Raw genomic sequence first — 17,289 nt, 5'->3', positions numbered from 1 at the left:
TTCCCGGCGTGCCTCGCACCGGAAGCCGCCTCAGCGCTCAGCGGAAGGGGGCGGTGGCCGCTTCGAACGGCGGCGCGGGCGGCCGGGTCCGGCCATGGAGGCGGCGGCGGCGGCGGCCTCGTGCCGGCAGCGGGCGCTGCTCCGCCAGGTGAGCGCGGCCCCGACCCCCTCCTTGCCCCCCACCCGGTCCCGCCGCACCCCCCCGACCCCCTGACGCTGTTTTGCCTCCCGCAGGTGCTGGGCTGGAGGCTGGCGGCCGCCGTCGCCTGGTCCGTGCTGCTGCTGCCCGCCTGCACCGCCGCCTTCGTGCTGCTCGGCCGCGCGCAGCCGCTCCGCCCGCTGCGCTGGATCGCCGGTGGGTGGCACGGGCACCACAGCTCCTCTGTGGGTTTTGTCCCGTCTTGGTGTTGGGCTCGGTCTCACGATGAGTAGGGGCTGCCTGGCGTTGCGTTGCCCCTCTTTGTGCGTTGCTAAGCGTTGTGCAGGCTTTGGGATATAAATTTCTGTGTTACTTACAGCTACCAGAGCCAAGGCTTTCTCTAGGTAGTGATAACAAGCAAGTATATCCTTCAGAGACAAAACATGAGGTGATAGAAGCAGCCCTCTGCTTTGAGTACTTGAATGCACTTCCCCTTTCCCCCATGGGCAACTGCTCCTTCCATGAAGAACTTCGGGTTCCTCTCATCATAATGCTTTGAATTTCAAGTGGAATTCCCAAAAGACCATGTTCAATGTGGGGGACTCTCTCCCTCCAGTGTACGCCCATAAAACTAAGGGAAGTATTTAGCTGGAAGTTTGATACCTGTGAGCAGTGAGTTGCTTGAGGCAGAGAGACTTGATTTCTTTTCCCCTTTGAAAATGTAAAGGCCTGAAAGACAACTAAAAAAAAATCACTTTGTCAGGAGTTTCTTATCTTCCTGGTGTGTATCTTCCTTCACTCTGTTAAATGTCTGTTAATGTCACTGCTGTGTTACTGCACTTTTCTGAGCCATAATTGTTTTTTTCTTATTTTAGATTCCTTCAATGATTTGTATACTTCGTACGTCATCTTTTGTATCCTCCTCATGTCTGTGGTGATACTGGTAATAAGCATCTTCAACGTTGAATTCTATGCAGGTGGGTTGTACACATTGCTGAACTCGCTATAAAATCTGCCTTAAAAGGGATGGCCGTTTAAGGGATTTGCGTTTACATTCAGTGTACTTAGCACTGACAGATTTCTTTATAAATTAATGTAGGGAGAAGCTATTTTTATCAGTATTTTTATCAGTAACCACTGAAAATTCACTTTTGGCTTTTATTTACAGTTGTGCCATCGATACCGTGCTCCCGATTAGCGCTGATAGGAAAAATTATTCATCCTCAGCAAGTTATCCATTCAGCTGTTCATGCTGTAATGGGAATGCTGGTTGCTTGGTGCGCTGCAGTTATGACAAAAGGGAAGTTCCAGTTTCTTGCTGTGCCCTGCACACCTTCAGAAAGGTAATCGTGAGTGTTAAGGGTAAATTATGCAAAGAATTTATGTTGTAAAGTGCATTTACTGATGGCCTTTATTTAAATAGAAGGCTAAAATTTGAGTGCTATCAAAAAAGAGCAAATCATTTGTTGATGTCCTTTAAAATAGGCTGCTGCCTAACTTTTATTATAAATATTGTGATGCGTAGAGAGATAACCGGGCCAGAAAAACGGAATTGCTGGAACTGTTAATGGAAAGTTGAACGATGACAGAATGGTTATTTGAACTGATTCTCAGTCTTCTGGTTGATGTGATGTACTAAATATAAGAAACATCCTTGTACATAAATTACAAAAGTAGGTAGTGGGAGTTTTACTTTAGGAAAAAAAAAACTTACTGAGATATCATCATGTGTACTGATCAGGAGAGTAAAATTGAACTTCTGATTCAAACTTCTGAAGATTAGAATGACTACTTATTTTTTAAGCTTTGATTTAATATTAAGTTCTCTATTTTAGCCCAGAAAATGCTGTTCCTCAGATGTGCCTAAATGAGTATCACCTCTTTTTTCTGCTTTCTGGAGCTTTCATTGGATACAGTTACAGCCTCTTGTATCTTATTAACAATATGAATTATTTGCCATTTCCAATTATACAGGTAAGAAATTTAAACACCTTTGCAGAAAGACATGTCTAAGTGAAACTGACAAAAAAGCCTTGATTTTTTTTTCTTTTTTTTTAAATATGGCTGTACCAGCTGTCGGCAAGCTTTCACCAATAGATGAAGCGTGTACTCGCATAGCTTCAGATGCCAGTGGTGTTCACCTTCCTTCTTCCTGCTCAGCACCTTTCAAATGAACATAGAAATCCAGACTGACAGAGCCCCTCTGTTGTGTGTTGAAAGCTGATTAAGGTTGATCACTGCGGAAAGTGAGCTGCTGAAAACAGAATATCCACAAACTGATCATTAACTTCAGGATTTGACAATAAGGGTCACCTAAAAGCTGCAAATCATGAGTATTAAAAAAAAATAAATCAGATATAATTTAAAGTCTAAAGAGCATATAGAATTTTGCTTACAACTCAACATCCAAAGCTATTTCATGTGTGTGCTGCTATGAAACAGGAATTGCATTAATTCCTTCAGAGGGGCCTCTAGCAGTTCTGAAATCTTACCAGGGAGAAGTGGTAAGGGGCACTTGTGAAACATCAGCTCAGAAATATTTCTTCTGTTCATGTAGTCCCAGCAGCCGCTAACTTTGCATGATTCCTAGATTTACAAAGTCCAATCAATTTGGCAAAATGTGCCTTTAAACAAGGTTGGTTGTACTGGTGGAACACGTTTTAGTCAATCTGTAACCATTTGGTTTGTCAGCACACTGAGCATCGTTTTGGTGATGGCTCTAGTTAGTATTTTTTAGAATTGTATTATTCAAATATTATTTCTTTTTTCTGTAAATGCAGCTTAGCTGAATAAAAAATAAAATTGCTTTTGCCTCGTTTACATACAGTGTCAGACAGGTTGCTTTGTTCTTTTGGAAAGATGCAATTTGTTTGCACGGAGAAAGGCATCAGTATTACACCGCTGTTGCTGCTTGGAGGATTACTGACAACATAACTCAGATATCTGAATTTTCCCGGTGTTTTAATGGAACACTTGTTTATCTAACCTGAAATCTAGCAGATGAAATGTCCCTGTTGTTTGTTTTGTATTAGGCAGCTTTTTAAATTGTTTCCCATTGTATACAGCCACTTTTTCCCTATCCTTTGTTTTCATACTGCTACAAGGAAAGGGATGAAAACTAGAGAAAATTATAAAATGACAGAAATAGCCTGGGAGAATAAGTAGTACTTAGCATTGCCTTAACCTATTTTTAAAAAATTTGTCTAGACCGCGAGTGTTTAAGTACAGTGTCTTTTTTTTTTTTTTTTTTTTTTTTACCGTTTCATTGCCTTGTTGTGAATGCAGAATATTAAACTAATGTTTTTGTTTTTAGCAATACAAGTACTTACGTTTCAGAAGATCTTTGCCTCTCCTCGTTAAACACAGTTGTGCGGAATCGCTGTATTTGGTCAGAAACTTCTGTGTCGCGTATTACTTCTTTGGTAAGGATTCCTAAGTTCTCTAATTTTTTTTAATTCCTGTATTTTTGAAAACTGAGTATTTCAGGCAGGCAGGCATTTTATGCTATTTTTCAGCCCCTCAAGTAGCTTGCTGCAGGTATAGAGGCTTATTTAAGCAAATAGATTTAACAGCTCTCTAAAATGGTGAGAAAAGGCACAGTGCTCATACACTAGTATTAATTCTTAAAGCATCTTAGAATTTTGTTTAGTATCTGAGAAATGTTTCTTCTCCAAGGAGATTAGCACCTTCTGTAAGGATTTCTTATCTAGTTGGTAACACTGTAAGAACGTGACAGTATTCCATGAAGACAGTGGGGAACAGTAATTTTCTAGCCTGAAAATCTGTGGTTTTGGACACTGTGCTGAAACATTGGTCTTCCTCCAGAGGATTGTCTCTGGTTGGTCTCTTCAGTGAGGGAAGGCTCACTACAGGCAGCTGTGAAATAACTCGCACATAGGAGGAGCTACCAAACTAACCAGCGAGCATTTTACAGGTCTGCGTTTGAAAACCTGGCTGCTGTTTTTGTGTCTGTCCTGATCTGTGTCAAAAAGATCATAGACCTGAAAATACTCAAAAAGATCCCAAAGTGCGAATGAAAAATCTTGTTTTCAACTATAATTTATATTCCCTTTTTTCTTTAAATATTCCTAAATCTTCTATAACATGGATAAATATCTCCATGCCTTGGCCTGCTCCTTCCATTGCCTGGTGTTGGGAATGCAGTCTTAGAGCTGAACCCGACATACTGGCAGTGGGTATGACTTCAATGTATATTTTTACTATTTTAAAGCAAAAATTAGCGCTTTTGCTCTATTTCTAAATACATTTTTTATTACTGGGAGAAACCTGGGGAGAAAAAAAGCAATATGCCTCCCTTCTGAGTCCAAAATTTATTCTTTAAAAGTATAGTGAATAATCTATGCTAATGGGGATGATTGGGCTGGACATCCTAAAAATCAGTGATTTTTTTTTTTGCTATGGTTGTAGTTATACTCCTAAATAATGTGAAAGTATGCTAGAATTGTTTCCATTTTATTTACGTTGGGGGTAAATTACAATTATAGTGCATCTCTATCAATTTCCACTCTCTTAAAAGCACTCTGCTGCTGCCTGAGCTGTGGTGAGAATTAATATTAATTGATGTTAGCCTTCTTTTGTTAGGGAAGAAACAGAAATAATTCCAGTGCTGAGAAGCTAGCAAGAAAACTCGAAATAAGATCTACATCTCACTGTAAATTTGCTGTCCCGAAGCCTTTTCTCATTCTCTTGTTCCTATTTTTTAGAAAAACAAAACAAAGAAAACCCAAAGGCAGATTGTTGTCTAGTGCACGCGTTACGAGGCCATTCTGTCTCTATACATGCATTCTACTTTGATCTTTCTTTTGGCCTGTTTGTGTACGTTTGTCAGTGTTTTACTTGTTTCAGTGTTTTTTTTTGTTGTTTTGTATTTTTTCTCCCCTAGGTTATATCCCAAAAGTATGGATAAGTACCACAATGGATCTTCACATAGACAGGTGGGTAACACATTGTGCTTACAGTACTTACAGGAGAATATTGCCAACAGCTCCCTTTCCTAGAGTAGTCCAGCGTAGCAACTTGGTTTTTCTTTGCAACTTTTTTTTTGTGTTTAGTAGGATTCTGTTCCTCACTTCCCAGTGCAGAATCTGGGGAGCACTGGAAGCTTCTGAAATAAATCCAAAGAAAGCCAACCCACCCCCCAGCAGGAATCATCTTACAGATGGTCGTTAAGAGATCCTCTTTGATAATCTTTATTTTCATAAACCTAAAAGAGGCTGATCTCTCCTAATCTCACATGTGTTTTGTCTGCTTCTGTGTATTTTTAGCATATTTGCGTTTTAAATTTGGCTATCATTTCTCTTAAAATGGGGAAGCTGGAGCTCTTAGTACCTTAAGTGACTGTGGCCATTAATACTTTAGTATTAATTTTTCCTTAATTTCAGTAATTTTAGTTTAATTTAATCAGTTACTGAAAAATTAAAGAAATGGGATCCCATAGCATCTTTAAGAAACTTTTTGGAGGAAAAGAAAAAGGCAACTACAATAGCATCAACTGCAAGAATACAGGTTACTATAGCTGTCTTCCGTAATAAAAATATTTGTATCTTCTCGATGTTTTCTCTGCAGTAAATTGCATCCCCTTGACACTCTGAGTGGCTTACTGGACCTGTCTTTGTTCTACCATACCTGGTTATGTGGTGCATTTCTCCTGATTACCTGGTACATTGCCTGGTTACTCTTCAAGATCTATGCTACAGAGGTTAGTATTTGCTGACAATGCTGAAGGTATAGTACAGTGTTTCACAGATACTCTTTTTTTCAAAAAAGTATCTTTGTACTTCATAGGAACTGCCCCATGTTCTTTGTCCTCTTTGGGTGTCAGGATGCTGTGCCAGCACAGGGCCCTTTAACGCCTGGCAGGACTTGTTAGCTTGGTCTCTGCCTATGTTCCCATGCAACGATTTTGTATTTGAGTGTGAGTCTATCCAAAGACTCGTGACAAACAGCTGCAGGTTACATGGGAAGATAATATATCCAGGAAACACATAACTCTCAATCCAATTTCTGAATAGAAAAGAGAAGAAAATGATGTCAGTATTCTCTGAGCTAAGCTCTGGAAATGTCAAATTTCAACAAGCCATCAAAATCCACAGTTCTCCTAAGCAGAGACATGTTAATAGAATTCAGGCCGCAGTATTAAAATAGACTTCAAGCAATCTTGGGAATTAACACATTTTTGCTTTTTCATTCAATCATTGTTACAAATTAATATGGCTAAAAAAAGATCATTTAAATATATAATGAATCTTATTAAAAATAAATCAGATGGTGATGGGGGGTAGTGGGGTGAGGAGAAAGTCTTGCCAGCAGAGAATTGGGGTTTTGATATTTGGCTAACCCAGGTATTTCTTTGTAAGAATAGAGGAAAATGTGTTCATCTAACTTGGATTTTTTTTTTTTTTGAAAACTTCCTTAAACTGCATATCAGTTGGAAAACTAGAGAAGTTTAAATCCCTGGCCAATGTACTGTATGAAGCACTCTTAAGGGATGAAAGGTTACACAGTGCTTCTTGGAGTATTAGCTTTAATTTTAAAAGGTCTCTGTTGTGATTATATGTGGAAAAAACTATATGTTGTGATTATACATGGAAAAATTACCAACAAGTCAAGCATAACTGCTACAATGATGTCAGAATCTGTAGACAGCTGAACAGAAGCTCTGATGTGTGAACAACCTGTTTCAGAGGATAATAGTTGAAGTGCCAGTGGACGTTGTAAGTCATTAATTATTGTATCAGTTACAAAAGTATGGAAAAGAAAAGAAGCATCCAGTTGTGAAGGTATAAAATGGATGTTGCCCTTTTGACTGTTGAACAAAAGATAAGCTGACTCGCCTGAAATTTTTGATTAGCTGAAAACACTTCCAGAGCTGTTTGCAAATGGTTGCAGTGTGTTAACTGAAAAGGCAGTAAAGGTGTAAACTTAGATCAGTTCTACACAAAATCACTTTATTAACCCTTTGAAAGCAATTGCTATTATAAATTTCCATTTTGTAGTTGGAAAGGGAAGAGGAGAAAAAACAATGGTCTGTAATACAAGTTCAGTGACATGGGACAGACAGGTAATCTGTGCCCAAACTCGTTCGTGTTTAGTAGTATTAAAAAGATGAAATATTTGATAAAACTTTTAAGCACTGTACTTTACATTTTAAACAATGTAGCTGCAAGATCAGAAACTAATTTGTCAAATCACAGAATGTGGATGTCATGGCTAAGAATTTCTTAGTGTATCAGTGAAACAGTGTAAGAGAGGAACTCTAAAGTCTTTCATTATTTGATGAGGAAACCCCTCTGGTTTTCAGCACATTGGTTACGCTATACAAGACAGATGTATAGTGTAGATTTGTCTTGTTTCTGTGTGTGGTGTTACTAGATTTTTTTTTTTTTTTCCCCAGACATGTATTCTAGAGTACTGTTGTAGCAATATGATGCACCTAACTATATGGATACGTGGAAGGTATTTGAAGATAAGGGTAGCTGGATTTTCTAAGACTGCGGTTTTAAATGTAAAGAGTAGACTTCTTTTCTTGATGTTTCTGTTAAGTTTCAAAGCTATTTTACAGGAAGTTGAAGCAATTGTGTATGTGCTTTTGTAGTTCATCATTCCTCTAACAAGTAGCGGCTCAGGTGTGGTGTTTCATAAGCTTTTTTCCTTATGTTTTGCTCTGAATAACACAGCTTCTGATGTTTATATTCAGACACATCATTTTCCTGTTCAGCCAACTTTTGCTGAGGAGACAGACCAGTGCCTGCCTAAAATCTTAAACAGCAACCCTCCCCTGATTATAAAGGTAAGTGGTCTTCCACCATCTTCCTGGACAGATGTGTGCTAGGAAGGTGATTCTGAAACCGTGATCTTCTGTGTAGCAGTTACTTTAGCAGCGGTGCCAGTTCTTAGTTCTTTAAAAAGCTTCCTCAGAACACTCAACAAGGCAGTTTCACTCCGTGAAAACTTGGTTAGTAGTGACATCTGCTGGTGCTCACTATGCTGTACTGCTTTTAGCCTGAAGACAGACTACTTTAATTAGAGGTGAGATGCATTTGTCTGCAACACATGTGCTAGTTTGAACTGATGCTAATACAAAAGGTTAAAAAAAATATATATTTTTTTGTTTTATTTTTTTCAGCTTTGGGTCTCTGTCAAGTAAACAGGAATTTTGTCATAGCTTTGTACACTTCTAACGTTTTGCCCCTACTGCTTACGTTTGAGTTCTAACATGTGATCTCTCTTGAAATTAAAAATTATTTCCATATTTCTGTTGGGAATTGAGATTTTTTTTCTGAAAAGACAGTAATACAAAAACAACTGAAATCTGTGAGTAAAGGAGAAGAATTTTGGTCTGTCTGTGGTAGACATTAATCAAATTTATTGGTTATAATTAAATAAAATTGACCTCATGTAAGAAGCATCACATAAATGAAGGTAATATTCTGCACGTGGAAGTTCCATACTTAATGATTATATGGATCTGTGATAAAACTAAAGGTATAATAAGCTGCAATTCGTTTGAATTCTGTTTTAAGCTTTGTGTTATCAAAGGATCTGTGGGGAAGAATTGAGCACAGCACAGTCTACTTTATAATCTCAGCAGTTACTGAAGTGTCTAGCTTATAATTGGGTCTTGCATAGTGAGAGAAATCTGGCTGTCATTGGACTGCCACGTTAACTACTTAATTACATGAAGAAAGCAGTATTAGGTTTTGTACTGTATGGCACGCTGCAGCTGAGCTCTGGCTTGCTAAAGCAGTTCTGTCTTCAGACTTCTGAGCTCTTTCTGTCTGCGTTGTTAGCTGTTAAGATTAAAAAAAAAAATAAAAAAAAAAATAGTGTGGTAGGTCATTTTTAAAGAACGGTAAAGTTCTCTGAAGCTCTATTCAGTAGCTCCATCCAAAGTGGTTCCAGGGACATGGCAGTCCTTTGCTGCCTCTTTTTTTCTTGTCACTGTGCTGGTTTTAGTCTTTGTAAACTTTGTCTCCATTAGCGATTGTATTTGTTTGTGGAACTACAGTTTTTAAGGAACCCACTTGGACTTTGTGTGAACTAAAACGTTTTCCTTTGCAGTTCTTAGCCTTACAAGACTTGATGCTGCTTTCCCAGTATTCCCCCGTTCGACGGCAGGAAGTCTTTAGCCTTAGTCAGCCAGGTAATTACAAAAGCGCTCTCATGTTGATTCTTTTTTTTTTTTTTTTTTTTTTTTTTTAATGCTAGTTGATGCTTTGACTAGTCTTTTTTTTTGAATGCTATGATGTATGCTATGTAAGCTGGAAGACCTCATAAGTAAAAGCATTTCTCTGATGCTTGTTCCAAAAGAATGCTTAATTACCTGTATTCATATTGTTTCATCTACTAAACTCAATAAATATCGGTCCCTGTTGTTTGATTTAAATGACAGCCATGAGGAAACACAGGTCTTAAAGTATTGAAAGCAGGGTCCTCTTGACATCACCAATCAAATAGTCTAAACTGAGTAATCTAACAGATGTGTATGTAAGCCTAATGGTCAGATGTGAGATTAAATTGAGCATAAATAATGAGTCACCACTGGAGTTTTGAAAGCAAACAATGGCTATGATTCTAATTAGTACACAAGCCTCTTGCTATATACAAAGATAGGGCAGAGAAGGGCAAGTGAAACTGCCTAAAAGACTTCAAAAACTTTATGGCACCTCATCAGGAATTCTGATGTTTGCACTACTTCAGAATTGTTTACCATCACCATTGGTATCACTTGGTTCATTTTAGTTGTTTGGCAGATTTCAAATCTGATGGGCCAAACTGCCTGCATTTTCCACTTGCTTAATGGGTTTTGCTGAAGTCTTCTTTAGAGTTACTCATTGACAGGGAGTAGAATCTGTCCGTGTTTTCATTTTCCTTTCAGTATAAATAAATGGTCACAGTGAAAACACTGTGGCTTTTCAGAAATTGAATGGTGCTATAGTCTTTGAAGCTTAAGCTGAGAGCAAATGCGCACTGTCAGAACAGATGCAGTGATGAACATCAGGATCAAACATGCCTACTGCATTTCATTTTGTCTGCATACTGCTAGGTGGGCACCCTCACAACTGGACTGCAATATCAAGGGAGTGTTTGAGTCTTCTAACCGATCTGACCCAGCGGCTGATCGCACAGCAGGAAGCTGCAGCAGCAAATGGGAGAGCAAAACAGCAAGCAGGAGAGATGAAAGTACTTCCACAGACTCCAGGTATTGTGAGGAGATGCTCGTAAGAGTTTATAAAGCATGGAAATACCTTTGCATTACACATAGGTATGTTAATGGGAATTAAATTATATGGAAAAATGAGTAGTGGGGTTTTCTGCAAATAAATGAAACAATAAAAACAAACACTTCCCACCCACAGTTTCATTTCAATTATTCTTGTTGCAATAACCCCAGAATAAATGGAGAACTTTGAAAGAGCATGCTTGCTTGGTTTGCTTTGTGCGATGTGTTCTATACCGTGTATTTTTCCACACTTGCATTAATTAAGAAAGTAACTATCGCAATTCAAGTAAGTGGTTGAGCCTAGTACAGGGAGAACTTCAGTCTTGCCAAGAAAGGTTTTATAATCTGTGTGGCTGCTCTTGTGATTAGTTTAAGATGGTAAAATTGCTCTTTGTTTTGTTGTTATAGGGACTTTGAATATGTTCATGCAATTTACCGAGTATCACGGTAGTGAAAGAAAAGCCAGTTTGACCTGAGTGAGCTGTGTGCGGTTGGCAGGCATTTGGGGTGTTTCACATGACGGACTCAGGCATCGTTCCTGGCAGCAGAGCTGTGTTAGCACGAGAGCTGCCAGGTAACCGAATCCCATAGCAGTCAGTGCCTGGGACACAAGTATGCTCCTGTCCTGGGAGCAGCAGGGAATTGTTGGCACGTCAGAGGTGGATTTCTTCTAGTGCTGCTGTTGCCTTGGAATTTGACACTGACGTGTCTTTCTAACTTACCAAGCAGAATCAGGAAGAATTGGCATTCTTATGTAGGGATTGTCCTTAAGCAGCTTTGTTTTCTGGTACTTAATACTAAAAGTACACTTTACGTTGATACACACCAGCACATAGTAGTGCTAGTTAGCAGTGGGGGGGAGGTCCAGAAAGATCTTCTCCCTTAACTGATGAACTTTTAAAATGTTGATTTTTACTACTTTGCAAGACCACAGTGGGAACAATGTCTGTTAATGAGAATTCTGACAATACAGAAGTTGTTGAAATAGCAATCAAATAGCAGACCCATTACCTATTGCACACGAGCCAGCCTGTTTGTTTACATGCAGTGTGTTTGTGTTGTCAGGAGCTGCGGTGACAGAAGACATGCCATTCCAGTCACAGAGATCTAACGTCATTCACAGAGCCTCCATGGCATCCCTGGTTAAATCGCCCCTAATACCTTCAAAGACATCACCTGGGTCTGATATCGGCTCTCCTTTCAGTTCACCTGCTTTAACCTCCAAGGTGGGAATTCTGGATTTAAACTCACCTTGGCACGGATCAGTCCAAAGTCCTCATGTTATGAGAAGGGGACCAAAGCTGTGGACATCAGGATCAGGTAGACACTTTTCCACTCCACTTGTCCTTAGCCTTCTAGTCATAGCTATAGCAAATGTCAGTACAGATGTATCTCTTTAGGGCTAAAGTGACAGCAACTGCTTTTTTGAAGAAACTGCATTTCTCTTGTAGGTCTGCAAATGAATGGTTCCCACCACGAATCCTTCCCAGTGGTCTCCCTTGCAAGAGTTGGCAGTGAGGCGGTACAGCCCAGCTTTATTTACACATGGCTTCAGAACAAGCAAGAACAGGTAGAGTAAGAGTTGCAGCACAGATGTAAGTTACAGCCAGCACAGCTTAGGTGTTCCCTCTGCTGAAAGAACTTTTCATTTTTTTTGAATGAACACTTCCTTCTCTAATTATCTTATATAACTTAATAAAAAAACCTTTCCCCGCACACCCAATTCTTTTTTACTATGGAAAAAAATAGTAGAGTTGAAGAGGTCCAACTGTGCATACCTTCAGATAAATGCAATATTTTTAATCTTCTGTTTCTTTTCAGATAAAAAACTTCTTGTCAAGACGAGCGCTGATAATGTATTTCTTCAGCAAGGTAGTCATGGGCTTGTTTTGTGACTGAGCAGCATGGTCTATAAATGAACAAGCAGATGGGATCTGCTTTGTCATTGTGCTTCTTACATGTAGCAATGATTATAAAATGATTTCTTTTTAATTTAAGGCTTTCCATATGTACACTGTTGTTTTTACTGTGAGATTCACACACCAAGTGCTACAACGAGGGGAAATAGTGGAGTGGCACAGTTTAGTGGTGGACTTGTTAGTAGTAGGTTAAAGGTTGGGCTAGATGATCTTAGGGGCCTTTTCCAACCTGAATGATTCTGTGACTGATTCCTACTGCAGTAGGCATTCTATACACACATAAAATAATCCAAATACTTGTTTAAACTAGGCTGTTTATAAACTGCACTTTGCTTAAAGTATTGTGTAGTAAAACACAAGTGAGAACATAAAAATTCAATTGTTTCTGTATGCTAATTGTTAGATGGTATGGCCTCTAGTTAAAGTTAGAATCCAGTTAATTTCTTTCCGTCAGTTAATTTTATTTTTGTGGAATATTGGGAATTTCTCATTTTGAAATAGTCATACTAACGTAACTACTGCCTTTCAGGTGCACTGGAGAGCTTAAACTAAACCTGCATAGCATTTATGCAGAAAAACAAATGAGCATTGCTCTTCACATAATTGAACAAGATTCAGTTAAGTTTTACAGAAGCACTCTCCTCTACAGTAGATCTTTGTTTTTCATAGTTGTAAATGTTTCCTGCAAGTAAAGCTCATATTTTTATATGCAGATCTTTTCTGTGCATGTGAGAATGACTCATGCTTACGTGTACAGCAGTGTTTTCTGATCAGTTAGATTGAAATGGAGACTAAATCAAATAAGACCATGCAATAGGAATGGAGGGGTTATATTGCTTATTTAGCCCTTGGAAGCTTGTTAGCTAATATGCTTTAATTTTTTATTGGTAGTTCCAATTTGTAGCTATTGTTTTGTGGGCAGCTCCTGCCACAAGAAAACTTTTGATTTATTGAAAGATCAGATTTTTCTATGCGTTCCTGAAAATTTGTTAGCCTTGCAGATCTTTTCTGAGGGAGGTGACCCTGTCAAATGTCTAATACCTTAATTGAAACCTGCCATGTTGGTGACACTGCACTCAGAATGCTTTGATTTCTTCTCAGCATCCAGAGGCTTCCATCCAAGCTGTTTTCTCCGATGCCCAAATGCACATCTGGGCATTGGAAGGTAAGCAGTTTCTGTTCCCAGCTTTTCTGCACCTTTAGTTTGTTCTGTAGAGCTTTGGTAGCAATTCCTGAACTTGATTTCTGTTGCTTCTCTCCAACATGAATCTCTTTTACATTAGTTTCAGTAATAAACTTATGATGTTTTTAGGAATTAAACCTTCTGTAAAAAGGGTCTGAATTTTTCTCTTGTTAATCACAGAGAGTGGGGGGAGGGAGTGATGGAGGCACTTAAGTAATAAATTAAAAAATAATTGGGAAGAGATAGTCCAGAGAGACTTAAAATAACAGTGAGTATGCGGTTGCACAACAGGATTTTCTTGTTTGTTTCAAAGTCAAGAGCAAACACCAGTGTTTATGGAATCTTTTATAGTATTAGACTGTGCAAACATTGATCAGCTTCCTAGGTTAGATGTTTTATGGGCAGATAAGACAGGCTGTGCCAGACTGAAGGTGATGAGCCAAGAAATACAGTTCTCGGATGAGAATAATACCTACAGCTTCACAAATGAGTGGGAAGTGCTATCTGTGTCGTAACAGGGGCCAAGGGGCTAGGCTGTACAATTTAAAAAACATGATAAGGTAATAAACCAAGAAGAGGAAGCTAAATCCAGATTTTCCTTCAGAGTAGTAAAGTTCTTGTACAAGCTGAACAAAAAACTAAATGATCCAGAAATATTTCTGTATAGCTGGGATTGCAAAACAGGTTTTGTCTTTTGGCTGATGTCAGGTACAGTTCCGATTAGAGGAGTACAAAGGGAGCCAATCCTCTTTTAAAATTTATCTTATTTACCATATCACTTCATTTATTAATCTCAAGCAACTGTACAGCTGTCAAACCAGTGTCTGATTTAGTCCTGAAGCAAGTCAAAGCTGAGGTGCCTGTTACTTGCCTGTAGTCTTAAGAATTCTACCACATTAGTAGAATCTTCAGGCAAAAATGTGATTTTTGTAAATGGTTCGCAGGTTGAGAGTCCTGTAATTATAGTGAACTTTTTTTCTCTCCCCAAAGGTCTGTCTCATCTGGTAGCAGCTTCCTTTACAGAAGACCAATTTGGAGTTGTTCAAACTACACTGCCAGCTATCCTGAATACTCTACTGACGCTTCAGGAGGTGAGAACCATTAACTGTTCCTTACCACTGAACAAGTTTATTACAGGAGAAGGAGTTTTGTTAATTTTATATTTGACCAATCATAACATTAAAGTTGTCACTGCCATAAACGGCTTCTCATCTGCAGTTAACCTAAACAAAACAGCTAGTAGCCACTATGTTCAATATGGAACAGATGAATAAAAACCTCGTTAGATTTATGAAATGTAGAAGCCACATTTTTTTTTTTACTGGAATTGTTCACTTAAAAATAAGTGGTGCAAAGTGTTCAGTTAAACCTTGTTTCAGGGATGCAGCAAACTTACTATATTTTAAGCATAGTTAGGGCTTCATCTTTAGTTGCTGTACACAATTCCTTGTGCAACCCGGAGCATTTGGAGATACTGCAAATTACAGGAGATAAGATCAGCGTGGTGTTTCTCTACTAACACTAAGGCATTACTGAAATTGCTCAAATTATCGAGGTTTGGAAATGAGTATTAAAAAAAAACAAACAGATGTGTTTTCAAGGCATGTATGTCTTATTGAAATACACATTTTATACTTCCTTAATGGAGGAGATTCTTGGAAAGAATGTTGAGGTTATTGAAGCTCTTCGGTGTAAGTCATTTATTCCAAGATCCAGCACTGGGGGGAAGGAAAGGGGAATGCAACTTTTTTTTTTTTTTTTTTTTGGAAGGAAACATGTAATAAAGAACAGCAATGGTTTTGTACTGCAGTGTGTGTGCTGTACTTAGCTTTTAAGACTCATAATCAGAGGCTCTTATTTCACAGAGCATGTTTCTGTGCTCATATTGATGGCCTAGAAATGAAAGGTCTTAAATACAAAGCTTGATCCTAGATGCATATCTTAGTGAATTTCTGAACTTGTGCTTCATTTTTTGTTCTTTATTTAACATAGACATGTTGCTAGTTCTGTTATAAAGTAATTAAACAGATGAAATACGCTCATCTATGTTTTTTTCTCAATTAGGTTGTAGACAGACACTTCAAACTGCCTCATGTTTCCAGCAAACCTCCCAGGATCTCGGGAAGTCTGGTGGACACATCTTACAAAACGCTAAGATTTGCACTTAGAGCGTCTCTGAAAACAGCACTGTACCGGATAACTACTGTCTTTGGAGAACACTTAAAGTAAGAACTGCTTCATGATTCCTTGCTTGCTAAATTTAGTTCAGTTAAACCTTACTGCAGAACCTACAAAAAATGGATATTTGTGCAAGAATCCCTTTAGGACATTATTCTGACATGGTGTTTTAGTATTTTTTGTCTTGGTCAACCTTACAAAATTACTGCATAGGTATATGTTCCATGTTAGAAACTTCACCAAAGATTTCTGGGCAAATGTTTAGTGATTTTTTTCATGAACTCTTTAGATGTGGTTCATGAATACCACTCATTTAATAAATTGTAGCTGTTGAAAAGAAAGTAAATCAGCTAGAGACAAATATCTGTTTAGTGGGGAGAGAATTCTAAGAAACCTGTGGAGCCCCCAAATAATCAAATTCCCACCCTTCTTGGTTGTCTGATTCAGCTGCTGTCACAGTAGGCAGACTCTTAGACTTGGCCTAAATATGTGGGACTGAAACATCCTTCAGAACCTGCCCATCTCCATGGGGATGAAACGTCACTCAGTTTGGAAGCACTAGATGTATGGGAAAGATCGTTTTTGAGAGATTCTTTCTTAAATGATTCTTGCAAGGTAAACAATTGCTCATGAAGCTGAATCAGAGAAAGTTCATATTGGATATTAGGAAAAGGTTTATTCATCAAGGGGCCATTTGGGCACTGGAAAAGGCTTCAAGCCTGCTGGAGTTCAAGAAGCATTTGGACAACGCTCTCAGATGCATGGTTTAATTTTAAGTCGTCCTTTGTGGAGCCAGGAGATGAATGATCCTTGTGGTTCCCTTCCAATTCAGGATGTTCTGTCAGTGTATGATTCCGTGATTTACATGGCTAAAGAAATGGATGAGGTTTCTGAGGACAAGTGTCTTTCAGTAGTGAAAGCTGTTGGGGTTAAGAACTGACACTTTTAATTATTAATATCTACCTTTGTTTGTTTTTCTTGGAACGTGGGTTTTTCATACAGCTGGGTTTTCTAAATTTCAGCTCAAGTGTAGTTGTTTATTTCAATGTATACTTAGTTTTGGCTTGAGGCTTTATTTTGTGGTGTATTACATTTAATGTAAAACCTTATGTTCTGTGTTTTCTTTTTTAGTGCAGTGCAAGTGTCTCCAGAACATAAGAAAAGACTTCAGCAGTTCTTGGAATACAAAGAATAAACAACAGATTTTGATACAGCTACAGTTGGTTCAATACTCTTGGTAAGAAGAAGGTGGAACTACTGAGCTGTTTTATCGTGGCTTTTTGGAAAAGCACGTAGAAGCACAAGTTGCAGAATAAAACTCTTAAAGTTGTAGAAAATGTTTCAGTCTTGGATCGGTTCGTCTTTTGTACAATAAAATGTTTTAAAATTCATCTTGCCTTCTTTTAATATCACTCACAGGTGAGAGTGTCAGTGTGTCAGCTCTTATTTCATGTAAGACTGTGATGTTTGAGATTGTCAGTTACTTTGCCAGTCAGATCCCTCACTGTCCCTCTCCCCTTGCCTTCTTTTCCTATTCTTTCTTGATAAAGGGCTGAGTAGAGATTTACAGGTACTTAATGTGCCTGAGTGTTTCATAAATTCAGCTGATAGTACGTTTAGTGCAGAT

The 17,289-nt window shown here is 38.5% G+C and overlaps 1 protein-coding gene across 1 annotated transcript; it reads left to right on the top strand.

Moving 5' to 3' along the window:
• Positions 1–26: 26 nt before the first annotated feature.
• On the top strand, positions 27–17,053 carry NDC1 (NDC1 transmembrane nucleoporin). Its single transcript, XM_084528451.1, has 18 exons — positions 27–148; positions 235–355; positions 1,015–1,116; positions 1,308–1,482; positions 1,975–2,113; positions 3,453–3,561; positions 5,043–5,094; positions 5,726–5,858; positions 7,857–7,949; positions 9,221–9,302; positions 10,206–10,361; positions 11,448–11,702; positions 11,834–11,952; positions 12,204–12,254; positions 13,403–13,466; positions 14,475–14,575; positions 15,549–15,709; positions 16,794–17,053. Exons 1-18 carry the CDS (start codon positions 95–97, stop codon positions 16,855–16,857), a joined length of 2,031 nt encoding a protein of 676 aa, XP_084384577.1. The 5' UTR covers positions 27–94; the 3' UTR covers positions 16,858–17,053.
• Positions 17,054–17,289: the final 236 nt, after the last annotated feature.

The sequence above is a fragment of the Aythya ferina genome, assembly GCF_964211825.1.
Source record: "Aythya ferina genome assembly, chromosome: 8".
NCBI lineage: Eukaryota > Metazoa > Chordata > Aves > Anseriformes > Anatidae > Aythya > Aythya ferina.
This window is presented reverse-complemented; position numbering and strand designations above follow the sequence as displayed.

What these genes read in the sequence shown, in the direction of transcription:
- NDC1 (XM_084528451.1), top strand. Translation starts at nt 95, where the DNA reads ATGGAGGCGGCGGCGGCGGCGGCCTCGTGCCGGCAGCGGGCGCTGCTC. An exon ending in ACCCTCCCCTGATTATAAAG is followed by an intron (nt 7,950 to 9,220) that starts GTAAGTGGTCTT and finishes TTTCCTTTGCAG; the next exon opens with TTCTTAGCCTTACAAGACTT. An exon ending in AGTACTTCCACAGACTCCAG is followed by an intron (nt 10,362 to 11,447) that starts GTATTGTGAGGA and finishes TTGTGTTGTCAG; the next exon opens with GAGCTGCGGTGACAGAAGAC.